Source organism: Peromyscus californicus, unplaced genomic scaffold (genome assembly GCF_007827085.1).
Source record: "Peromyscus californicus insignis strain IS unplaced genomic scaffold, ASM782708v3 Scaffold_14__1_contigs__length_90479793_seg_2, whole genome shotgun sequence".
In the NCBI taxonomy this organism is placed as follows: domain Eukaryota; kingdom Metazoa; phylum Chordata; class Mammalia; order Rodentia; family Cricetidae; genus Peromyscus; species Peromyscus californicus.
The window spans coordinates 37,066,981-37,092,080 of NW_026294436.1; the positions used below are offsets into that span (position 1 = coordinate 37,066,981).

General features: G+C 47.2%; 1 protein-coding gene across 1 annotated transcript in view; it reads left to right on the forward strand.

Annotated features, from left to right (window-relative positions):
- Positions 1 to 25,100, forward strand: part of Niban1 (niban apoptosis regulator 1) — a 154,009-nt gene that overhangs the window by 123,629 nt on the left and 5,280 nt on the right. The window contains exons 7-13 of the mRNA XM_052737168.1: positions 5,523 to 5,627; positions 5,906 to 6,068; positions 10,163 to 10,350; positions 13,994 to 14,155; positions 15,939 to 16,049; positions 19,283 to 19,390; positions 24,378 to 24,489. Of these exons, the coding sequence (XP_052593128.1) occupies positions 5,523 to 5,627; positions 5,906 to 6,068; positions 10,163 to 10,350; positions 13,994 to 14,155; positions 15,939 to 16,049; positions 19,283 to 19,390; positions 24,378 to 24,489 (949 nt within the window). The remainder of the gene's footprint in view (positions 1 to 5,522; positions 5,628 to 5,905; positions 6,069 to 10,162; positions 10,351 to 13,993; positions 14,156 to 15,938; positions 16,050 to 19,282; positions 19,391 to 24,377; positions 24,490 to 25,100) is intronic.

Genomic DNA, 25,100 nt, shown 5'->3' on the forward strand with positions numbered 1-25,100 from the left:
CTACTTTACACATCACTACAGCCACACACGTATTTGTGTATTCCCAACCTGAGAACACTGTAGAACTTCCAACAGTTCTTAGTCTCTGATACTTTGCGGAAGTGCATCCATTTAAAACTTTGAGAAGATGAAAGATTTACAAGACTTTATGCCCCAAAGAAAACCCCAAGTACAAGAAGTGGAAGCATTTGATACTGACCAGCCTAGCAAATAGACAACGCATTTAACAGTTAACAGATAGTTAGTAGAGAGACCTGTATCAAAATGCTTGTGTGTGCTATTTGATAATGTTCAAATCCTGAGTCTCTTTGTCTTGACAGTCTTAGGGAGTGGGAAGTCTGAGTGAGGGACCTGGGAGGTACGGAATAGCTAAGTGACCTTGCAGTCTTACGCATACCGTAACTTTGAGGGCCCACTCTATACTCAGGCATTGTGCTGGGTGCCTGTAATTCAGAGCTCGTGAGGTACTGGTTCCTGCCTGTGTGGATGATGGTCTCAGGGTTATAGGTGAGTGGGCAGATGACAAAGGAAGACTTTCTTCTGCTCCGATCCAGGAGCCTAACACTAACCATGGAGATAGGCTGGTATTTATCATCGCCTGGGCCTGGGCTATGCCCCTCGCTTCTTATTTTATTCTGCTCACAATCTTAATCGTATGTCAGTTCACTTTCCTTTACACTGAAAACAAATATTTAATAGATCTTTTCTGGGCTTGAGTCTTTCAGGGTTTTTGTGTTTTCTGTCTACTTTATCCTCTAGGCTAACATGTGCTAAGTGCTACAGAGAGTGTGAGAGAGCTGAATGACACTTTTTACGTTGTTCTCTTCGTAGTAATGACTCGCATGAGTATGGCAGGCCTTCATGGTGATGGTTATTTTAGGCAAAGGTCCAGGCAGAGAAGTGTCTCAGAATAGCATGCCTGGCAGGCTCTTAAGGTGAAACTATTTGTATGCTGGTAAAAACATCAACGTATTTTCTATTTGTCAATATGAGCTACAAGCACTGCCAACTGAAATCATGAGAGAAAGCTATCTGCAAAAATGTCGAGTAGCTGCAGGCACAAGGTGCATTGATCATTTGCCTTTAATCAGCTGGGGAGGTGAGACTGACTCGTGCTTCCCACAGAGCGGCCTGACTCTGTGACCAGAAAACTGTCCACAGCGGAGGTCTGGCCCATTCCTTCTAGACTGGTCTTAGTTCAAATGATCTGGAGTGTGGTCCTCGTCCTCTAAATAGATACGCTCACCTACAATCTTTCAGTAACACAGGGGCCAGTCAGACATGGGGCCTGCCTTTGGTAGGGGCATCATCCTTTCTCGGATTCACCCTTCCTCGCAGCTTTTGGTCTGAAAGGAAGTATGGTAGCCTTTCAGTGTGTGCCCCCTGGTTGTTTGAGGACACAGTGGTGTGGCCTTCTGTGGGTGGCTTGGGGTTTGTTGTTATTGCTTTGGGGGACAGGGTGCTCAGCATGTAGCTCAGGATGACCTCAAACTCTTGCCTAAATCCCTCCTCAGCTTCCTTAGTCATAGATTGGAGGCCTACACCACCATGCCCTGCTTGGTTTATTCGTTTTGATTAATCTGATGACATGTTTGGCTTCTTATATGTGTGATGAAGTTTTAGTCTCCATGTCCCAGCAGTTAAAATTTCCGACCACCTTCTCTCCTTTTTAAAATACAAAATTATGAAAATTATATTTTCAGGTTCCTTATGGTATAAACTCATTATGTCCTATTTGATGGGGAGGTCAGAGAACCTTCACTATTGTATTTATTAGATTAGCTACTTTCCCTCCAAAAGCCTAGGACTTTGCTTATGGAGAGCTGGCCGGGTCAGGTGACCCTGAGTGGGCAGGAGAGAGACAAAGTGGTGTCAGGGTGGAGCAGGCATCCTGAGGAAGATGATGTTGGGATGAGGTTGGCTGGGCCTCGGGACCACAGGCTCTCCCAGCTTCAGGCTGCTCCCAGCCCCCACCCGCTCACCACCCTATCGCTTCTCTTCCCCTCTTTCTTTTCTTCCCAGACATATTTTCTTTTCAAGTCCCTGAATTGTAAAATAGAAGCGAATTTCTTGGAACATTGTGTGGGAAAGACCAGAAAACTGCAAGCCCACCCAAATGGAATGTTGGTTTTCTTTGGCCTTTGTGTACGACATTTGTGTCTTCTCAACTCTGTTCACACTCACGCTCAAAATCAATCCAGTCTCTGCAGAAGGACAAATCAGGATAACTGTGACTCTTGAGTTTAAGGCTTTTCAGTCATGGTGGCATTTCCTGTTCAGTTTTGCTTTGGTCTCTACACCTCTTAGCTCTGTCTCCTCAGGTCTCACTGGATGACTCTAGGGCATTGGTTCCAAACAAGAACCTACCCAGGAGGGGGCCTGGGCACCACTAGTTACCCATTGAATCGAATTGTTGAATCTGCTGATTTCCACGATGTTTACCTATGTCAAGTTTCTTATAATTTCCTTTAAACAAAAAGGCAATTCATCTCTAGTTGGCCACAGAGAGTGGTTAAGAAAGGCAAACACTGTCCATCAGTGAATTCTCAAGGCCTGTCTCTGTTATCTTCATCACTTGAGGTAGATCCACACTGCAGCCCCTCAGGCCTAGCAGCTCCTTTCCCAGGAGCCCAGGGGCCCAGGAGAGCAGCCTGCTTGTTGCTCAGTCCAACGTGTTCCACCCTGCCATAATGGAGCCATAATGGAGCCCTGGAGAAAGGCCAAGTCCAGTGAGCTGGTGAGGATTTCCACTGGCTTGTGGCTGACCCGTGAGCTCAGAGAGAACTTCCTTAACTCCCAATGTAATTTTAATTTTTATGAGAAGGAGGAGGTCAGTTGTTTTGGGTAAATATTATTGCAACTTCACAGAGCAGATGTCTCGCGTGGTCGTGTGCTCTGCTGCCTGCTGCCGTTCCCAGCGATGCCCTCGCCTTTTAGCAGACCTTAGTCAGCGATGCCCTCGCCTTTTAGCAGACCTTAGTCTGCAGGCTGCTGTTGCAGCCGAGCTGTGACCCTGAGAAGACTCCTGGTTAAGTGAGTCTGAGCAGCAGAGATACCCCAAGTCGGGGTCTGGGAGCAGAGAAGAAAGGGTGGGGGCGTTATGAGTGGACGTGTGGAGGACTGCTCAGATCCAAGGGAACATGTGCACTGATGAGCACAAAATTTTAGGATAGATTTGGGAACATTCCCACAAAGCACTCGGAAAACTTTCAGTGTCCCCTTAATGCTGCTTAGCCCACAATTGTCAGATTGTTTCATAGTATTGGGTGCTAATTTATCTTTCTATTGTTTGCCTAGCAGGGTCCTGGTTTCTTAATGGTACTTTTCATAAGCAGTCATGTTATTCCAGCCAGTGCATGCACAATTAAAAGTGTGGAGCAAGTTTGCAGCTCCCTTCTTTAGTGGATGACTGCAGGGAAAGCTGCTGTCCGAACACAATGTTGTCTTCATTCGGTCAACAGGGACCCGTTTAGAACAAAGGCTGCGACTTCTTCCTGCCTCGTTGAGCACATTTTCATCAGCCAACCTTGGCTCTCAGGAAATGACAGGGAAGTGGCAGACTTAGCCATCTGATGCTCTCCAGCCAAGAAAAGGAGCCACTTGCTCTCCTAGGGGACTCCATCTTCACGGTATTGCTGCAAAGTCGGCGTACCAGTAGCCGGTTTCGGGAGTCTGGCTTTCACAGGCCTCTGGGTTTAATGACATTGCATACAGAAAGCAGTGTGGGAGAAGAGACCGTAAAAAAGAGGTTTAGCTTTTTCTGTGCCCTAGACATTAGCCCAGATGGCTGTGTGTCCCTGGAAGGAAATCCCTTCTCCTGGGAGCCAAAAAATAGTCCTTCCAAACTATAAAGCAAAAATATTTCTGCCACGGCAATCCAGCCTGGGAGACGTTTATTAATGACATATGCCCCTCCCCTTTAAAACACAGTGAAACAATGAAACATTCTGTTGCTTAACAATGTAAGCTTAAAAACAAGCAAAACAATTCTTCAGCTTGGTCTTGGTTGTTTTGTTTTGAGACAGGATCTCACCATGTAGCTCACACTGACACCCCCCACCCCAAGTTTGATCTTCTTGCCTCAACCTCTTAAGTATTGGGATGATAGGCACATGCAACCACATCCGGCAAAACGTCCTTTAAAAATACTATTTTAAAGTAGGCAGTGTCCAGGTATGCACAGTCATTCGCACACACACACACACACACACACACACACACGCACACGCACACGCACACGCACACACACACACACACACGCATGCACGCGCACACGCACGCACACACACACACACACACACACACACACACACACACACACACACACACACACACACACACACTGGCATCAACAGTGCCCTCAGCTCTCCATGCCTGGTCTGTTTGGACATCTGTGTTTCCTGCAGGTGATTCCCATTTTTGCCAGCACCAGCTTCTCCCTTGTCCCTCTGGTACAGTCTCTTCCTTCTTTCCAAGGCTTGATCTTCTTTGGAGGAGGTTTTGCCAACCACCTTGAAGAGCGCCTCCAGTTTTGTGCATTACCTTGGCTTTGTCTCCTACAACTCCAACCCTTTCCTTGGACAAGCTAGCCGTGATGGGGGACAGGAGTACTGAGCCGGGCAGGGTGGTGTGAGCCTGGAGTGGTCTGGCAGTTGTCACCTCTTCTTTACTCTGTCCCTTCCTTCTTTATGTAAACACTGGAGGATGGAAGGCGTCTTTGGGAAGAGCAGGAATAAGGAGATTGAGACATGAGGCTTGAGAAAGAGCGATCGTCCTAGGAAGACAGACCAGGCTCATGCCATCACGTTCAAACGTGATGCTCCTGTTTAAGGATGCCTTGTCGGCCATTGAAAGCTCTCCCCTCTCAACTCTTAAAAACTGTGATAGGGATGCTGAAGTGTAGCTCTTCACAGTCGATGGCTTCTGGCGGAGCCTGGGGTGGGGAAGGACTCCGTTTTCTTTAAGGGGCTGGCCACCAGGAGGTTGACTATGTTTCAGTGAGTATATGGGCAACACAAATTGGGCTTGATATTTTTTTTTCTTTGTTTTTCTTTTTCTTTTTCTTTGAGGGAGATCACAAGGGAGGGGAGGGTAGACCTGGGAGGACTGGGAAGCGAGTGTGGTCGGGGTGCATTATGTGAAACTCCCAAATAATCAATATAAATACTATGTTGGAAAAAAAAAAAGAAAGCAAGCTCCCCTCTCATTCTAAATGCATGAAGTCCTTTTAGCATGAACATAAGAGTTTGAATTTGAGGAAAAGGTTCTTCCCATTGAGATAACAGCAATAGCCACACTTCTGTTCCCTGTGAATGTTGAAGAATATTCACCTCTGAGATTGTGAACCCAGATTTCAGGTGCTCATCATATGCACAGCCATGAGTCCCATCCCCAGCATCCACACTCATATTCTCTCATTCCTCACCCCCCACCACCTCTGAGCCCGTGTAGCCCAGGGCAGGGACACTGTCAGGAGACCTCTAGCTGGCCTTCATCCTGCGGGATTCCCCTTCCCCCTGCAGGTCCTGAGTAAGCTGGTGATGGAGGAGCTCCTGCCGACCCTTCAGACCGACCTGCTGCCCAAGATGAAGGGGAGGAGGAACGAGAGGAAGAGGGCCTGGTTTGGTGTAAGTGATGACGTGGCTTTGCCACTGTGCTGTCGAAGTGGACGTTCCCATCTCTCTGCGTTTTAGGGCATTTGGTGTCGTTTTAAAATAATTCCTTCCTAGGTAGAAAACTGTCTACCTCAAGCCTGTTCCATCCCACTGACCTGAGAACTAATCCAAACAGAGTTGAACTTGAAGTTTGAATGTGCGCTCCGTCTTGTTTAGGTGGGAGTCTGCTGGGCCTGCTTCTCTCCCTGTGACCCCTTTAGTCATGGGTCCTGTGCTGTTCTGTGTTACAGCTCCTGGAGGAAGCCTACACTCTGGTTCAGCACCAAGTTTCGGAAGGATTAAGTGCCTTGAAGGAGGAGTGCCGAGCTCTGACCAAGGGCCTGGAAGGGACCATCCGCTCGGACATGGATCAGATTGTGAACTCAAAGAACTTTCTAGCCGGGAAGATCCGAGGTTGGTAGAACCACCCCTTGCTGTTCCTAGTAAATAAGCTGTCCACTTAGAGATCCACACAGAGAGAGAATGTGCTGATCCTTTGTACCTGGGGGGTCTCACATCTATGGATTCAACCGACCACAGACTGAAAATGCCCAGAGAAAAATGTCTGCAATAATCAAGTGTAGACTTCCCAATTATTCCCCAATGGAATTAGTGGGGCAGCTATGTGACATCTACATTGTATTCAGTATGAAAAGTAAACCAAAGATGACTTAAAGCATGGGAGGCCTGTGGTTGGATGTGCAAGGTTCTGTTAAGAGACTCTATCATTTGATAGCAGGAATTTTAGTGTCGAAGGATTTTGGCCTCCTCTAAGGTGGGGGTAGGGGATCCCAGAACCGGTTGCCCTCAGATCGTATATCTGCCTTCAGAGAAGAAGGATGAAGCTGAGGGAATTGAGGGGAGACAATAGCAGCTGTAGTAGAAGCATGCTGTCGTATTATTAAGGATCCTCAACTTACCCTGGATGCTTTGTAGACTCAAGGCGGAGGGGATCTTGCTTCCTGCCTGCTGATGGTGCCTGTGTGTTGTGGTAAAGAATGCACTTTTCTTTGACAGAAAAGCCTCCTGTTTTTGCTGAGGGTCAGTCAATTTGTATCTGTAGCCCCAAGTCAATGTGTATATGAGCCAGTCAGGTGTTCCTGAAGAGGTCGCTTTGCCTCTGTTTGCCTTAGTCTCCTACTCTGAAATGGGAAGGGCCGACAAGAGTGTGCCTGGCCAACTGTGGTCCTCAGGCTGGATCTGGTCCCACTTGATTTTGTTGATGACGTCGTATTGAACACAGTCATGCTCGTTCATGAGTTCGCAGTCTAAGCCGCTTCGTGCTGCCACATTAGAACTTAAGAGGGACCTGAAGGACTGCAGAGCCACAGATATTTATTGTCTGGCCCTTGGCAGAAAATGGCTGGCCCATCCCCACAGAGAGATGGGCCAGAGAGGCCTTAGGTAGCCTTGGAGGGGTCTATAGGATACTTTCGGTATTTTCATATTCTTTTCTAAGTCCTGAACCCAATGCACAGAGCGTGCCTAATGTCTCTGCGGAGGGAGGGCGTGGAAGCTTCCCAGCTATTGTTTCTCAGCAGTATTTCTGGATAGTCAGTGCACCGATGATTACTCACACACTGAACATTTGCTAAGTGCTTTCTGAGCTAGTGATAGAGCTTGGTAGCCTGTCTAAAAGGGGGTGGTCTGCCTGGCAGATTATCTTCTGCAATTCATACCTTCTCCATACTGCAGCCCAACATGCTCCAGAGCTCTTAGGATGGGTGGTTCCTCCTGAGAGGAGGTTAGAAGAGGCTTAACTGTGCAAGTGTGTGGTGTTTGTGGCCTGTCTCTGCATTGCCTCCAAAGCCAGGTACAGATTAGCATCAGAGTGATTTCTGTTTGATACTGTCCCGCCTCACAGCCCGTACAGGGGGAGTGTATGTTGCAATTCTATGTATACCTAAAACTGCCAATGTTCTGTTCTCTCAGACCCATCCAGGCCTAGCTACCCAGGCTGAAATTAGACCAGTGTCCTTTACCTGATCCTCTGTAGCTCCCAGACTAGTAGTTGTTTCCTAAAATAACTCTTGCAAGGAAGTAATGGGCAAACCTTTTTGAAAACAAGTATCAGGCAGGTGCAGTGGACTCACCGGTAATCTTTACTCAGGGAGCTGTGGTCAGGAGGATGATGAGTTCCAGGCTGGAAAAGAAAGTGTGACATTGGAAAGAAAAAAAGAGGAAGACAGGGGAGGAAGGAGGAAAGGCAGAGAGCAAGGAAAACATCAGACACATTGTAACTGGGCCTCTGCCTGTCTACCTTTAAAACAAGGAAGCCAACTGCATTGATGAAGGCTATTGGATTTTGGGAAAGCTTTGGGAGCATTAAGTAGTTATCTTCGTCGGTGTTCTATTACTGTGAAGAAACACCATCACCACAGCAACTCTTATAAAAGGAAGCATTTAATTGGGGCTGGCTTACAGTTTCAGAGGCTTTGTCCATTATTGTCATGTTGGGGAGCATGGGAGTACACATGGTGCTGGAGAACTAGCTGAGAGGTCTACATCCAGATCCACGGGCTGCTGAAAGAAACAGACACTGGTCCTGGCTCCCAGTGACACACTTCCTCCAACAAGGCCACACCTCCTAATCCTTCTCAAGTAGTACCATTCCCTGATGACTAAGCATTAAAATATATGAGCCTATAGGGACTATTCTTATTCAAACCACCACAGTGGTCATCTCTTCATTTCTACCCATATGGCACTTGGGAGAAAAGCCATTCATTTTCAGTTCTGCTCCACAATTATCTGTTCAATAAGAACTTATTCGGCTCATGCTGAGTGTAAGGACCCAGAGGCTTCCAGTCAACACACTTTTACACATGGAAGACATGAAGTGTTTTGTAGATCCCGAGACAGAAAGAAAATGTGCTAAATGCTCCAAGTGAAGCCAGAATAAAAAGGGCAATTTCAGAAAACTGGGGGCCTCTTCAGGAGGGTACCGCTTTAGTATTAGGTGATGAGAAAGTATGAGAAAGCCCGCAGTCCTGTGCTCCTCGAGTGTCATAACTATTCTAAGCACTCTGGAAAATAGTAAACTTTTTCTCCTTACCATAACCCTAAGAATCATTACTCCTATGATCTCGGGTTAACAGATAAGAAACTGAGACCACGGCTAAGAATATTCCTGACTCCCCGGGGCTGGTGCTCAGCAGGCTCTGACTCCAGCCCCAGCAGCCCTAGCTGTCTAGGCTTCTCCACAGCTGCCCGACACCAGGGAGACTCTTGAATTAGTGTCACACCACCATAGGCACCGCAGCCTCATCCCTGTGTACTTGGAAGAGGGCACCGTGTGTCTATGTGGGATTCAAATTTGACTCTGCCCGTAAGGAAACCCCCGCAGGCCACAGGTCACAAAGTGTGGTGGTCGAGTCATTATGCTGTCCCAAGTATGTGCCCTATGAACTGGACCCTGTAGGCATGATGAAGAGGATGTTGACATGCAGGAGTGGAGGAAGGAAGAGCCGGGTGAAAGGACACTGGATGGGGGGGTGGAGTCGGGGCTGGAGCGCAGGGCCGTCAGTAGCAGGCAGGGAAAGCTGAGGAGAGGGATATGGCATCTCTACTCACCTCACAAATGGCATCCCCAGCACTGCCAGACCATCGCTGGGTGTTGTCAATGCTCAGGATTATCCCGAAACTCCAATTAGATGCTTTTCAAACTGTTCCTCTGACAGTTAATTAACCGACAGTTTATTTTCTTGGCAGGCACCTTTGCAATTTGGTTTCAAACGAGTCCCTCTTTAAAATTTTACAAAACTCAAATTGTTCCGTATTCAAATCTGTCATCAAAGGGGTCTTTTATTTATTCTTTGATTATTTCATACATGTATACAATATATCTTGATTATACCCACTCACAAATCCCCTCTTCCACCCTCCATGTCCCCCGCCCCCCCCCCCCCCCCCCCCATCTTCATTCTCTCTCTTCTCAGTAAATCACCAAGTCCAATCAGTGCTACCTGTGAGAATGTTGACTGGTCTTATGAGGCCTTTTAGTTTTTCACACCATTTCTTGTGTGTGTGTGTGTGTGTGTGTGTGTGTGTGTGTGTGTGTGTGTGTGTATCTGAATGGAACCTGGTGCCATTTGCCTGAGGCTGTATTTGAGTTTTTTAAAGGTCTCTTTGGTAGTAGAAGGTGGTGGAGTTACACTGAGTGAGCGCTCAGAGAAGTGAATGGAAACTGATAAATTCTATTTTAGATGACAAGGTGTTCATCTGTGACGATGACGTGGGGAGGGAATCTGGCCATTGCACATTTGTGGAGACCAAACAGAGAACTCCGTTCTTCCCAGGGCAGGATGGCGCTGGGGAGACATCCTGGAGACACCCTAGGTCTCACAGCACTCAGTGGGTTTCCAGCCTGGTGGGTGCTGGCAAAGGATCCATTATGCTAGTCTGCTCTGCCCATCTGAACTGGCCCGTGGGGCCATTTAGCTGCGACGTGGCCCCTGAATCGAATTTTGCCCTAAGTCATGCTTCCTTTTGACCTTTTCCTTCCTCAGCAATGGTGGCTCAGCCGGCTGAGAAGAGCTGTGGGGAGAGTGTGCAGCCGTTCCTGGCGTCCATTCTGGAGGAGCTGATGGGGCCAGTGAGCTCAGGCTTCAGTGAAGTCCGTGCCCTTTTCGAAAAAGAAGTAGATGAACTCAGCCAGAGCTTCCATGCCACCCAGGACGGTGTCCAGCTGAAGGAGGTAGGAGAGCCAGCAAGTTCCCAATAGCTGCTGGCCTGCCTTCCCATGGTGCCTTTCTCTCTTCTCCCTTCCCCGCAACCTTGATCCTACCCTGTCCCCTCTGTCTCCTCCTATCTCCTCCTCTCCCCTTTCAGTCCCCTCTAACCTCTCCTTCTCTCTCCTCTTTCCTTTTCCCTTCTGTCCATTTATCTGGTGTTTCTACTATCTATCCAACTAACTCATTCACCCATCCATTCATAAGTAAATCCACCTAATTTCCTTATTAATGGTCTTTAAGTTGCAAAAATAATGTTTGTACAAGTGAAACAGCTCAAATATATAATTCTATGTCCACAAAGAGGCAAAATTAGTAACCAGAACTGATATCAATTGCCCTTCGTTCCTCTGCTTCCATTCCCAAGCCCTGGAATTGACTGATAGAAATAGTCCAGTGTGTGTTTACCTGCGTGCTTTATTTGTTCATATATAAGCCTGTCTCCTCCTTTTAAATAACACTTGCCGCTTTGTTTCCACAGCTGTAGATTCCTGATAATAAACCCATGCTTGTCAAGCAGGAGTGACCCCTCACTCTATTGAATCAGGAAGTAAGGGGTGTGTGTGTGTGTGTGTGTGTGATCTGCTCTAATAGAACGCCAGCAGGGATTTGCTGGCGTAGACACGGGCAGCTTGCCTGCACTTACCATATCATTAAGGACAGGATTTGTCAGGGTGATCGCTTCTTTCTCCCTCCTTCCTGATATCAGTTAAAAGGGTTTTCATTTTAATCGGTCCATTGTAACTATACACATTTATGGGCTGCAGTGTGACAGTGTTACCCAGATCTTTGAAGGCAGAAGCCTGGCTCCAGCAGCCCCAACAGGCTCTGCTCAGTTACCTGTCACAACATGCCAATAAAAGACATGAGTAATGGTGACAGGCAGAGGAAAGAGGTCTTTTTTTTTTTTTTTTTTCCAGAGCTGAGGACCGAACCCAGGGCCTTGCGCTTGCTAGGCAAGTGCTCTACCACTGAGCTAAATCCCCAACAGGTCTTTTTAATGCGCCCACTTTGGGAGAGGAGCGGATAAAGGAGTCCAGAGATCCAAGTCAGTCTCCGAAGGGCTGACGTGAGCTTTAGGTTTCAATAGAGGGAGAACTGGGAGGGGACCTGATCAGCTCTCCTGGTCTCCTTGACCACCGCTCCACCTCTAGCTCTTCAGTTTCCACATAGTTCTTATCTTAACACAGAAGGGGATCCATCTGATCCCTGCAGGATGATCTCTTCTGCTCCAGGGTTAGCCGTGCCTGCAAGGGTAACGCCCTCATCTATAAGTGGCTAATCCTGGGAGGCTCTGCTCCTCCTAGGATCCAAAGTGACTGTCGGTTTAGGACAATGACTTACCTCTGTGCCTTCAGCCAAAGTAAAGGAGCCAGACAGTTCCGAAGTGGAGGTGGAGATGCCAGCATTTTATTTACTCTGCTGCAGTTACCTGTGGACCTGCTGGAGGAGTCCATGCTTTTCTAGCACAAGCAGCTTCTACATGCCTGCTTCAGCAGTTTATACGTGCAGATGGTGTGGAATGATCGAGGAAGTAATCACCACTTCCATTCCCTTAAACATTTTTCATTTCTGTGGGTTGGCAGCTCCTCGAGCTCATTATAAAATACATGATAGATTGTTGTAAGTCACAGCCACCCTCCTGTGCTGCGTTTTCTCGTTTCTTTATGGACACACCCACGTGTGTGATTGTACAAAACCAAGATCGGTTCATAAATGCCTTGATGCTTCTTATTACAGCCATACGTGTGCGTGTGTGTGTGTGTGTGCGCGCACACACGCCTGTGTGGGGGTGTGAGCATGTGAGTATGTGTGTGCATGTGTGTATGTATGGCTATGTGTATATAGATGCCTGTGTGGTGCGTGTGCATGGGTATGGGTATGGGTGTGCAGGTATTTGTGTGTGTGTGTGTGTGTGTGTGTGTGTGTGTGTGTGTGTTTCAACTTGTCTTTATTCCTCTTCATTTCTTGGTACCACTCACTTCTCTGCGAAAACAAACAAACAAACACATAAATAGAAGCACCGCCTCGGCGTGTGCTGTTCTGTGCTCTCTCCCTCTTAGAAGATAGAGAAAACACACACATTTCAGAGCTGTTGTCTTATGTTGCTCACTTTTAGAAAAATAGAGTTATTTTATATACTAAACTGCTTATCAGGTTTCGTCTTCAAAATGACTTCATGAAACTGTTTCCAAGGTAACTGATCTGGTTCTGAGCCACTTTTCGTAATGACTGCATGATATTCCATGTTTAGAAATGCCATGATTTATTCAGCCATCCCATTATTGCTGACACCATGAGCAAAGTTATAATAAATAACCTTGTACATATATCCTATCATATTGTAGCTACACGTATGTGTGTACACATGCACGTTCCTTATATCTTGACACTTTTATTTCAATGGGATAGATCCCTAGGTTGAAAGATACATTTTCATGTTAACAGATGTTTCCCTTCAATTTCGAAAGAATTTTAAGTTTTGCATTATACTGATTTGTTTGTGGCAGGGAGCCTTCTCCCCATGTTACCATCTGTGAGGGGCGTTATCACTTATTTAAGCTTTCAACAATTTGATAGTAATAAAGTAGGCACTCATTTTTCCTCTCTTGCCTATTCAATTCATTGTTTAAAGTAATATATTCCTGGTGCTGGAGTGATGGTTCACTGGTTAAGTGCGCTTGCTGCTCCTCCACAGGACCTGAATTGAGTTCCCAGCACCCATGTCAGGTGGCTCACAACCACCTGAAACTCCAGCTCCAGGGGATCTGATGCCCTCTCCTGGCCTTCATGAGTACCTACACTCACATGCATATACTCACACAGACATACACATACACTCATATTTAAAAATATACTAAGTCTTTAAAAAAAGAAGTGATACATTTTGTCCTATAATTGTAGGACAAAAGCAAATGTAACAATGTGATTTTCCCCCTTCTAATCTTTAATTCCACTTCAGTAGTCCTCGCCATTGTTCACTTCTTAAAGTGAATACTTTTCCCTCTGAAGCACAATGGCACGGGCCCTTTGAAAATTCCCATCACACAGGGTCTCCTGTGTTATTCACACTCACCTGTCTTTCGCACAGCTTCTCTCAATAGCTTTCAATGTCAGCAATTTTTTCCCTGTCTTCACCCAGTCTCCTGGTTTTTTTTTAAGCTTCCAGTGTTCAAATTTAAAACCATTTTAAGCTAAGCTTAGAAAATGGAACAAGTTTCCACTCCTTAAAGGATCTTATGCAGACTCATGGGCTCAGCAGCAGTTCTCACTGCCAAAGAGCCTGCCTGGCTGGGTTTTGAGTTCCGGAAGTGGGGACTTGGAAGCTACTAAGGACTTAAGGAGACAAGAGCCCCTGCTTGGGTGTGCCTCTGAGACTTCCTGATACCTCCTTGGTTCATCTGTTTCTTTCCCAGCAGTAAAGCCGCCCCAGGGAACCACAGAAAGAAAGAAGACAATTGAGGATGTCTCAGATAGAGTGTGCAAGTAGTGATTCATCCTCAGAATACACACTTGACCATTTGCAAATGTAGGTCTTAGTATTACATAACATCGAGGAAAGATTCCTAAATCTAAGGGCATTTGCTTTTCTCCTTCACCAAAATGCAGCGTCTGGACCAGCTGATGAAGCTTCCTCTGGATTCTGTGAAGATGGAGCCTTGTTATACTAAAGTCACCTTGCTTCCAGAGCGCCTGCTGGATCTCCAGAGCCGCTTCCGATTCCCGCACGTTGATCTGGTGGTCCAGAGGACACAGAACTACATGCAAGAGGTGGGAGCAGAAGGGAACTGAGGGAGGATGAGGATGAGGCGGGAAAGATGGAGAGGAGGAGAAATGCATGCTGGCAGATGCGGCGGCGGGCGTGCTCTGCAGCTCAGGAAAGTGAGGCCTGTTCCCAGGGTCAGGTTGACTGAGGACACACACTGTCCTTCCAGTTGGCTTCATCTTTCCTCAGAAAATAAGAATCTGGGAAATAAAGTAACATTAGTTGGTAATTATTTGATGGGTTGAGTCAGGCTCCAAACTTTGGCTGCATATTAGAAGCATGTGGGGAAATTTTAACAACTACTGATGTGTTACCCCACCTCTAGTGATTTCAAATAGGTATGTTTTATAGTATATTTGAAATTCTTAGAGGATGGCCTCTACTTCTATCCCACTGTTTCTGATATGCAGCCAGGATCCAGAAACACTGGCTGGGTTCCCTACCTCATTGCAAGGAGACCTGTTACAGCTTCATATTTGATTTTTGTTTTTTAAATTTATTTGATTACGTGTATGTTTGTGCATGCCTGCTTGCCTGTATGTGTACCGTGAGCATCCAGGTGCCCTTGGAGGCTAGATGAGGGTGTCAGATACCTAGAGTTAACACCTGAAATTCCAGAATTGGGGAGGTAGAGGCAGGAGGATCAGATCAGGGGTTTAAGGTCTTCTTTGTCTATATTGCAAGTTCAAGGCCATCTTAGGCTGAATGAAACCCTGCCTTAAAAAAACCATGAGGGATAAATGGCAGAATTATGTGACAATATAAAAACAGTCCCTTGGATAATTCTGGATCCTGGAGAGACACAGGCACAATTACAGACTAAGACATCTGAGCTGGATCAGCTTCCTGAGCTACAAAGCCCTGTCCCGGTGTGATAGCCACTCCTGCCATGGCGCCCTGGCCCCGCCTCTCCTCTCAAGCCCTATTGATGTCCTTCCCCATTGCTGTGACAGAACACCCAACAGGAACAGCGTAAGGGACGAAGGATTCCTTTGGGCTTATGGGTTGAGAGGGGACAGGCCATCAAGGCAAGAGGTCATGGTGGATTTCATAGAGGTAGGCGCATGTGGCTAGTGCCCACCTAGCAGAGAGGGCTCGAGCTGGAGGTGGGGCGATGCTGTAGTCCTTAAGCCCCCACCTCCTCCAGCAAGGTCCCGCATCCTGAAGATTGGATAACCTCCCCAAACAGTGTCATCCAGCCAAGGACCATCCCATATTCCAACCGGAACACTAGCCTCTCAGAGGCAAGGCGGGGGTGGGGGTGGGGGGGGTGGGGGGTGGGGGGGGGTGGAGGTGGGGGTGGGGTGGGGTGGGGGGGTGCGGGGCTCATGGGATGAACAATGGAGGGATTAAGTGTCACAGAGTGACTTAGGTCCTTCTAGATGTGGAGCCTCTCCCATCATGTCATGGGATCTGTGTCTGCATCACCAGAGCATGGAGGAGAATAACTACAGAGGGCCGTGGCTCGGAGTCCTTCTCTACTGGGGTTTCTTTCCCCACTAAGAATGATGGGTAAAAGAAAGGAAAAAAAGGATACCACTACGAGACAGACAGACAGACAGACATGCATATATGTATAGAGAAGGGTGCTGTCCACCCTCTTCCTATCCCATAGTGGCCACTAGGTTTTTGCTTCACCATCCAGGGAGTAGGATGTGCCCCGTGTCACCCCACATTTGTGCATGGGGGACTCTGTTCACCTCCTCCTGCCAGAGCCTAGGCAGGCAGCCGGGCCCCATGTTCCCAGCCCCTGACTGTGGTCTGTTTCTGTGTTGGCTTGATGGACAGCTCATGGAGAACGCAGTGTTCACCTTTGAGCAGCTGCTCTCCCCACATCTCCAAGGAGAGGCTTCCAGAACAGCAGCTGCCATCGAGAAGGTTAAGCTCCGTGTCTTAAAGGTAAGAGCTTTGTCTTCATTTGGGGGGGAGCATCTGACAAGACTGTGACCCTTGTCCTGTTCCTGGGTGGGAAATACCCCGACCGCCCTTCCACCCCGTCCAGCCTCTTCCCAAGCGCAGATGACTATTGTTCACAGCAGTTTCCCTAGCGTGACTCTCCTGCCATCTAGTGGCTGCTTCAGGAACCACATGTCCTCAGCACTAACAAGCTAGAAGTGACCTGTGGGCTTACTTTCACAATTTGACAAATGTGTGTTGACTGGCCACTGCAAACACTGTGACAGATATTGCATAGAATGTGATATAGGTCGGCTGCAGCCTAGCATTCCAAGTACAATAAAATTCATTAAATTAGTCAGCATTTTAAATAAAAACCAAAACTTAGAGCCAAGGAACCATCCCAAGGGAAAGTATACCTGCCACATGGGATCGTTTTTAATGAGCTTTATGTATAAGTGCATGATAACACTGTTTCGTTTCGATAATAGGCGCTCACATGTATCTGGTACTCATTTAAAGCCTTTTTAAAAATTCACGTTCCTAAGATTTGTTGTTCCTAAATTGCCACTCGGAAGGTTTATATTTTTAGTTTTTATTATTTATGCATGTTTGCACATGTCTGTGTGAACATATGCCACCTGTATGTGGGTTCCCATGGAGACCTGAAGACGACATCAGAGCCCTTGGAGCTGGAGGCACAGGTGTTGGGAGTCATCCAGTGTAGCTGCTGGGCACAGAATCTGGGCCCTCTAAAGAGCAGGAGGTACTTTATCCACAGAGCCATCTCTTCAGGCCTGCTTAAAGCCTTGAAGAAAAAGACGCCAGAAGTGTACCATTTCCTTGGACTCTCCCTGAGCTCATTAGACTTCGCCCCCATGGCAGACGTGGAAGCTGGTGCTCTGAAAGCTGGACTTCCTAACTCAAGCCCAGCAGGCTGGTGCACCATGAGCTTGGAGCTGAAACTGTATTTACACATGGCCCACTCATCTCTGCTACCTCCAGGTTCTGGGAAACGCTGATCCTCGCAACACGAACACTAGCACACTGGCAATGAGGGGAAGGTCAAACTACTGCCATCACGAGCTTCGGCAGACAGGAGAGGAAGGAGCAGAAAGGGGTCCCAGTCTCCAGGCATTGGGGTGAAAGGCACTTTGAATACCTCCAGGTCGACCGTATAGCCGGTGCTCAATTGTTCCTGCCCAGTGAACGGGGCCCCCCTGAGTCCTGGGCCAGGAACTTCCGGGGGTGTTTGGGGCCACAGGAACACACAACTGTGGGTGACTCACGTACCCTTTGACACGTGCTCTAGAGTTGGGGTTTCCTGGAAACCTTGCAACCATCCTAAACATTGGATGAACTGTAGAACAGACCTGGGTGGTGGGAGTCTAGCTATTGATGGTGTTGCATTCCTGAACTCGAACATCCGGGGTCTACTGGCGACATTTCGCCGTGTTCAGCTCAGCCTCCCTTTTGTTTAGAGAGGCGGCGACACTGTAACTGCAGAAAAGTTCAAGTGATCCGAAAATCAAATATCTGTAAAAGAGCAGTTGGTTTGGAAGGAGACAAAATCCTCCCCACTAGAATCTGTGAAAGCCGTAGTTATATGTGTGGTTAGAAGGTGATAACTTACAGAATTCTACAGACACCAGGTACCAGGGACCTATATCATATGGACTAAGAAGAGGGCAGATCTTCAAGATTTGGCCTTTCCGTGATTTTGGATTTCTATAGAAGCCTGAATGGCCACAGATTTTCTGATAGTTTACAACCATTCACTATTTTGACTTGTTTATTGTCCCCCTTGTCTTAGTCAGGGTTTCTGTTGCTATGAAGGGACACCATGGCCATGGCAACTCTTATAAAGGGAAACATTTAATTAGGGCTGGCTTAGAGTCCAGAGGTTTAGTCCATTACCATCATGGCAGGAAGCATGATGGTATACAGGCAGGCATGGTGCTGGAGAAGGAGCCGAGAATTCATATACATCTTGACTCACAGGCAACAGAAAATGTTCTGAGACACTGGGCAGTATCTGGAGCATAAATGAGACCTCAAAGCCCACCTCCACAGTGACACACTTCCTCCAACAAGACCACACCTACTCCAACAAGGCCACACCTCCTAATAGTGCAACTCCCTTTGGGGGCCATACTCTTATTCAAACGAACTTATAGATGCAGTTAAAACCATGAATTTACCAATAAACTATTTGCTACTCAAAAAAAAAAAAAATGTTCCTGCCAGGGGTGGTCCCACAAGTACTCAGACACCTTCAAAATCAGAACTGATTCCACCTCCCAAGACCGCCGCTTCTGTCTCTCACAAATTTGCCTGCAAGAACGCGCCTGCAGATGTTAGATCCAGGTTCTTGGCCCTGACAAGTCTACCTCTCCTACCTTCCTCCGTAGCCTTCTCCACTTGGGGGCCTTTGGTTGACTAGGGATGTAATTTTGCTCGCATTTATGATCTCCAGTGCAAGCGCTCTCCTCTCCGGCCATTCTTCTTTTGGCTGAACCAAAGTGTTTACATGCCCACAGCAATTCTCCAGAGAGCCTGTGCACAAGGCACCGGTGTCCACACGCAAACGAGGACGGAATTGGGCTGCTCCCGAGAGCCTGCTCTTGTTGACTCTTAAGTTCAAATGTGTTCTTTCACACTCCTGTACTCGCAAGCACTAGACTAAACCAGAGAGCGGCGGGTGAACTCTTTTGTAAGTGACAGGTAGTAGATGCTTTAGTCTCCGCGGCCCGCAATGTAGTCTCCAGTTTGGGATGTCCAGTGCACTCGCTGTGTTGATGAAGCTTTAAGAACATTCTCTTCCCCCCTCTTGGACATTATTACAAGCCACCCCCACCCACCCACACACCTTGCAGGACAGAGAATAATTGCTATCTGTGGCTTCCGTGTCTACCCAGCTGGGAACAATGAAGCACAAACTCACTCTCTAGTTTGAGCTGCATCATTATAAAACATACCACTTCTTGGTTTCGATCTTGCCTCAGTTTCTATGTTTGTAAAAGGGGTGGGTGAAATGGGTCATGACTTCACAGCCCAATACCCAGTTTATGCAAGAGTTCCAGAAAAAGGTCTCTGAGACCCTAAACGAATGAGAGTCCTCAGAAATTAGTGGGGCCTGAGGAAGGGAGATGACCGGGTGGGTGTATTGTCTTCTTGTTTAAGTGAAAGTTACGGATTGAAACTGTGCTCCTTAGCCTGTGTCTCTGTGTTCACAGCAATATGACTACGACAGCAGCACCATCCGGAAGAAGATCTTCCAGGAGGCATTGATCCAAATCACACTGCCCACCGTGCAGAAGGCACTGGCGTCCACATGCAAACCAGTAAGGAACTGGGCTGCTCCCAGAAGCCTGCTCCCGCTGACTCTTAAGTTCAAATGCTTTATTTGGCACTCCTGCATTGGCAAATGTTAGACTAAACCAGAAGGGCTGAGTGGTCAGGGAGATGTTTTAGGCTTTGTGGGCATTTCTGCTGCAAGCACTCAGCACTGCTGTGTGGTGCCACAGCAGCCACGGATGGTGCAGAAATATATAGACCAAGTCTACGTATCAGTACACTTCTGCACACACGCATGCAGGCATGCAGCCCAGGATTTGTGACTCCTGAACTACAGGAAATCTCAAAGGCTAAAGATCAGACTTGAGCCAAGCTCTAAGGGTTGTCGTAGATTGCCCAAGGAGATGAGATGGTCTCCCTTTATTGTCGTCTCGTTCAGCATGTGCACTCAAAGTTGACCGCTATAGCCCGGAAAGATCTTGCGTGTGATCACAGGCCGATTTGTTCTGCTACCTTCTGTAACTTCAGTTTGCTGACATCTCTGACATAAGCTGCTGCGAGCATGGGGCTGCAGGACAGCCATGATTATGAGGTGTGAGCAGAGCAATAGACAAGAAGCAGCTGGAGGCTTCTTCCAGGCTTGTGTCTATGTCGTAGGTCCCCTGTGCTCTGCTCTGGGCCCCTGTTCTTGTTTTGATCAATTTCCATCGTTTATGAAATTCATCGAATAATGTGTATCTTCCTTTTTCTTTTTCTTTTACTTTCAACTCTCCTTTGTTTTTTGGTTTTCGGTTTTGTTTGTTTGGTTGGTGTTTTTTTTGGACAGTATCTTGCTGTGTAGCCCAGGCTAGGCTTTAAACTCCTGATCCATCTGGCTTAGCGCCCCCCCACACACACACACCATGCTAAAATTACACCTCCACACCTGTCTCAAGAACGAGAAAATTCAGATGATACATTTTCCATCTGATGGAGTTCACATCATATAGCAAGCCTGGTGTTAAACGTTTCCTATCGGTCGGTCATCAAAATGAATTTCCCAACAGTCCTTGGAGGAGGAGAGAGACTGTTCACATCCTCAGGGAGGCTGAGTGGTTGAATAGCAAGCCCAAGGTCACAAAGCCAGTTACCACCAGCTGAATCCAGTTTGTATTTACCTATGACCCAGCTGGCACTCAGCAAATGGCATCAGCCTCTCCTCCAACTGTTACAATGACTGCTCCCGCATTCTAACCAATGACTTAGGAGCCTGGCCATTTGCAAGGCCCATTCCCCCTTGGAGTCAATAAGAAAGAGCATCATAGAATTTTTAAATGGCTTTTTGACAGTTTGGAGAGTCTCCAAGCACTGAACATTAAAATCCTTTGTGTGGGTTATTATACTGTGGAATTTTCTCTGGTTGTTTTCATATTCTATAAATGTTGTTTTTCTTCAAATAGTCATTGGCATATTCAGTCTTGCATTTATTTATTCCTGGAGTATTTCTTTGGTAGAAAGGATCTGAGAAAACCACAGGAGAAAGGAATTTGTCTGTCTGAGTGTCTCCTGGCTGAACGTGATGGACAGCCTGAGGGATTACTAATCTACCTTAGAATGTGTCTTCACACAGATAGGCTGCTTAAAATGTGTTTTCACTCCCAAGGGAAGTGTGGAGGCCTTACTGCCTCCTTCCCCCTGTGAGGGGGAGGAAGGAGGGCTCCCCTTCCTCCTGTGCCCAATCTATGCAGCTCTTGCCGGTGTGTGTGTGTGTGTGTGCGTGTGTGTGTGCGTGTGTGTGTGTGTGTGTGTGTGTGTGTGTGTGTGTGTGTGTGTGTGTGTGTGTGTGTGAGATGTATACATGTGTTCTGCATGCATGGGTGCATATATGTTTTCAGGTATGTATGCCTGTGTGCATGTAGGCCAGAGATTGCCACAGAATGTTTACCTCCATCTCACTGAACCTGGAGCTTGCCATTCAGTCCATCTAGACAACTGGGCCGAGGGACCCTGTTTCTGCTTCCCAAGCACTGGGTTTACAGGCAGTCCAACCCCCCTCCGCGTTCCCTTGCCTTTATGTGGGTGTTAGAGACCTGAATATAGGCAAAAGTGATGCTTTATCCAATGAGCCATCCCCCAGCCATGGCTCTTGCCATTTGTACTTGAGAGAGGTTGTTTTCAAAAGAGCCCATGACCCTGACTTTTCAGTGATAAAGGATATTGTGTTGGTCTCAAGAGCTATTGGAAACCCCAGGTGTATAGGCAGATATATTAGAGGATTGTCTGCTTCCTAGAAGTCTTTATTTTCCTAAAGAGAGTTTTTCTCAGTTCTTTCAGTAGCAATTTCCCAGATCTATGACACTCCATTCCACCCTAGCTACGCATTAGAATTTCTTATGGTGGCATTTTCTTTTTCTTAGTTACCCTCCAAGTCCCAATGTCAGGATTCCATTTTAGTTGATCCAGAAAATTAAGCATCTGAAAATTACGTTCAATTGTCTCATCATGGAAGATGTGCTTTGTAAAATCAGACACATCCCAGCAACATAAATGTTCCTCTGTTCCCTTCCCACAGAATTACTTAACTGGATGGGAATTTGTTTTCTATTTATTCAGCAAACACACCTCAAAAGTGTATCAAACAAGACCCAGGTACTGTGGCATGCATAAAACATGATCCAGGTCACCGTCCCTGCTGTCCTGGAGTTCCCAGTATGGAGGCCGTTGCCACGTGAGCAACACTGCAGTGGCCGCCAAGGGCAGCAGCTTCTAGCTAAGGAAGGTAGCAACTTCCACAGCTGAGCTCGGGCCCTTCAGGGGACTCCCCAGAGTCATGCTTGCACTTGGTGCCAGTGGATGAGTGACAGGGGAGTGAGAAATAACAAGGGCCATTGAGGTCTGAGCTTGCACCCCTCATATAATAGAAGTAAAGACAGACTCAGAGTGGTGTCCCGTGCCGAGGCTCCCGTGAGCAGTGTCCAGTCTCCTGGACAGTACCCCTTCCATATCTTTATGACCTTCTAGAGATCACTGAAGCTTGTGTCTCTTCGGTCTTTCCCCTTCCTTCTCAGGTGGACATAAATAGGCCCCATTGCCACCCATTGGTGGTAGTATAAAACCCTGGGCCACAGCACCCCCATGTCTTAGCACTGAAAGCTGTCTGAATGTGGTTGTTTCTTAACGCCTGCTACAAATGCTGGCCATCATAGCAAAAGGCATCAGTGCCCACTGCCAAGTCCCTGGTTTTCTAAAAGCCGCATAACAGGGAGCCCCACCCCCAGCACTGTCACGTGCCTGAATAACTAAACTCATCTCTGGCGTATAATTAGCAGCATTTTATCCCTGCCTGGTCTTCATGCTGGTAATAAGGCATTTTTGGAAGGCTTTGGGAGGCTGGGAAAGTCAAGGGATTTTGCATCATGTCTGAGCTGTCTTGGAATTGGAGACCATCAGTGCCCATTGAAAAGGAAAACTCCTTGGTTCTCAACTGGAAAAGGACTTGTGTGTTAATAATGTTGAACATATAGCTACACCCGATCCAGCGACCTCACTTCTAGGTATCTACCTAAGAGAAACAAGTTCTTAAGTTGTCCATACAGAATAGAATGTGCACAAAAATGTCCATTAGTGGAAAAGTCAATGTCTTAGTCACTGTCCTGTTGCTGTGAAGAGACACCACGACCAAGGCAAGTTATAAGAGAAAGCATTGAATTGGGGCTGGCTTACAGTTTCAGAGGTTTAGTCCATTATCTTCTTGGCAGGGAGCATGGCAACATGCAAGGCAGGCATGGTGCTGAGGAAGTATTTGAGAGCTACATCCTTACCTACAGACATACAAGGGGTTGGGGAGACAGACAGACAGAGACACAGAGACTGGACCTGGTGTGCACTTTTGAAACCTCAAGCCCACCCCCAGTGATAGATACACTTCCTCCAACAAGACCACACCTACTCTAACAAGGCCACACCTCCTAATCCTTATCAAATAGTGCCAATCCTTGGTGATTAAGCATTTAAATATATGACCCTATGGGGGCCATTCTTATTCACATCACCACAGCCAATGTCAAATTAGTCTGGGCGATCAATTCCAACTTAACTATGTAGTGAATGATATTTATCCATAAAGAGGAATGAGCTGCTGATCCATATATGGATTCCCAGTGCACAGAAAGGGATGGGGATGACCAATGGCTGAGTGCCTCTTTCCACAGTTAACAGGTACAAGGTGCTTAGTGCTTAGGCTGGAGGCAAAGGGAACACCAGGAGACAGTGGCTGCACTCTTATCCCAGCATCTTTAGCCTGCAGGACCAGATGCTGTCTTCCCACGCTCCTCTACGAGGAGGCGAGTGGGAGTCACCCTTTCCTTATCTCTTTTGAAAATAGGCATCTTGAGTTTTGTTTTCTTCTTTTGTTTTCAGTATTATACATTAATTGCAAGAAACAATGGATTTCTTTTTATTTCCATCTGTGTCCATAATGCATGTTGATTCTTCTCGCCCCATCAGCCTCTCTTGTCCCCACTCTTCTCTCTGCCAATCATCTTTCCAAATAGCCTTCCTTCTGCTTTTATGTCTTTTTTAATCATTCCTCAATCTAGATTCTGCATGTGAGAGACAATAGGTGACATTCGTCTTTCTGGGTCTGGATTATTCCACTGATCTCCATTTGATCCACTTCCCTGCATGGGACACACTTTCATTTCTGTGTATGGACCACAGTTTCTTTATTCAGTCATCTGCTGATGGGCACCTAGGTTGGCTCTATAGCTCGGCTATTAGAATAGTTTCCTTCAGATACAGATGCAAGAGTGGTAGCTGGATCATATGGTAGTTCTAATTTTAGTTTTCCCAGGAAGGTCCATACTAATGTAAATAATTCCTCGGCTAACTCCTATACCTACCAGCCATGTGCAAAGGTTCCCTCCTCTCCACATCCCCACCAGCACTGGGTCTCTGCCATTCTGATAGTGTGGGTGGAATTTCGATGAAGCTCTGAGTTGCACTCCTCTGACATTGTGCCTTTTCTTCTTCCTCCTTTTCTCTCTCACTCCCCAGGAGCTTCAGAAATATGAGCAGTTCATCTTCGCAGATCATACCAACATGATCCATGTGGAGAACGTCTACGAAGAGATTTTGTATCAGATCCTCCTTGACGAAACCCTGAAAGGTAAGGACGGCTTGCCCCGCACTGGAGGGAATGCTCCATCGTGGGACGCACTCCTGAAACAGAACTCAGAGTGAGGAAGAGCTGCAGCTGATTTGGGTGTGCCGGGGAGACAGCCAGGAGCGGGCAGGCAGGCAGGACCAACCTCGACTGTGCGTCCATGAGGGATGCACCCTGTGGTCGTGACGGTCCCCTTTCAAAGCAAGCATGAATTCTGCAGGGTGAGAGTCCACGCTTTATCACTGGAGAGGAAAGAAACTGAGGCTTAATGGGGCTGAACTGAGAGGCCGTCCCGAAGATCTGTCTTTGCCACTCTGTGTCAGGACAACAAAAGGCTTTCACAGCTGAACAGAGGTGACTCCGGCCGGCCGCAGGCCCAACCATTGCGCTCTCAGCACATTCCTCCCCTCCGCTCAGCCAGGCACTCTGAGAGCCTCTTTAGGAGTCGGGCATCCACCGCACTGTGTAACAGGGCCCTGTCTAGGATTACAGTGTGGATAGATACACATTGAAAATACTTTGGAGGAGGCTGCCATCTGTCTGTGCGAGTGAAACTTATTTAGTGTCCGTTACTAAAACACCTCCTCCAGTGAGAGAACCGGGCCAGCACGAGC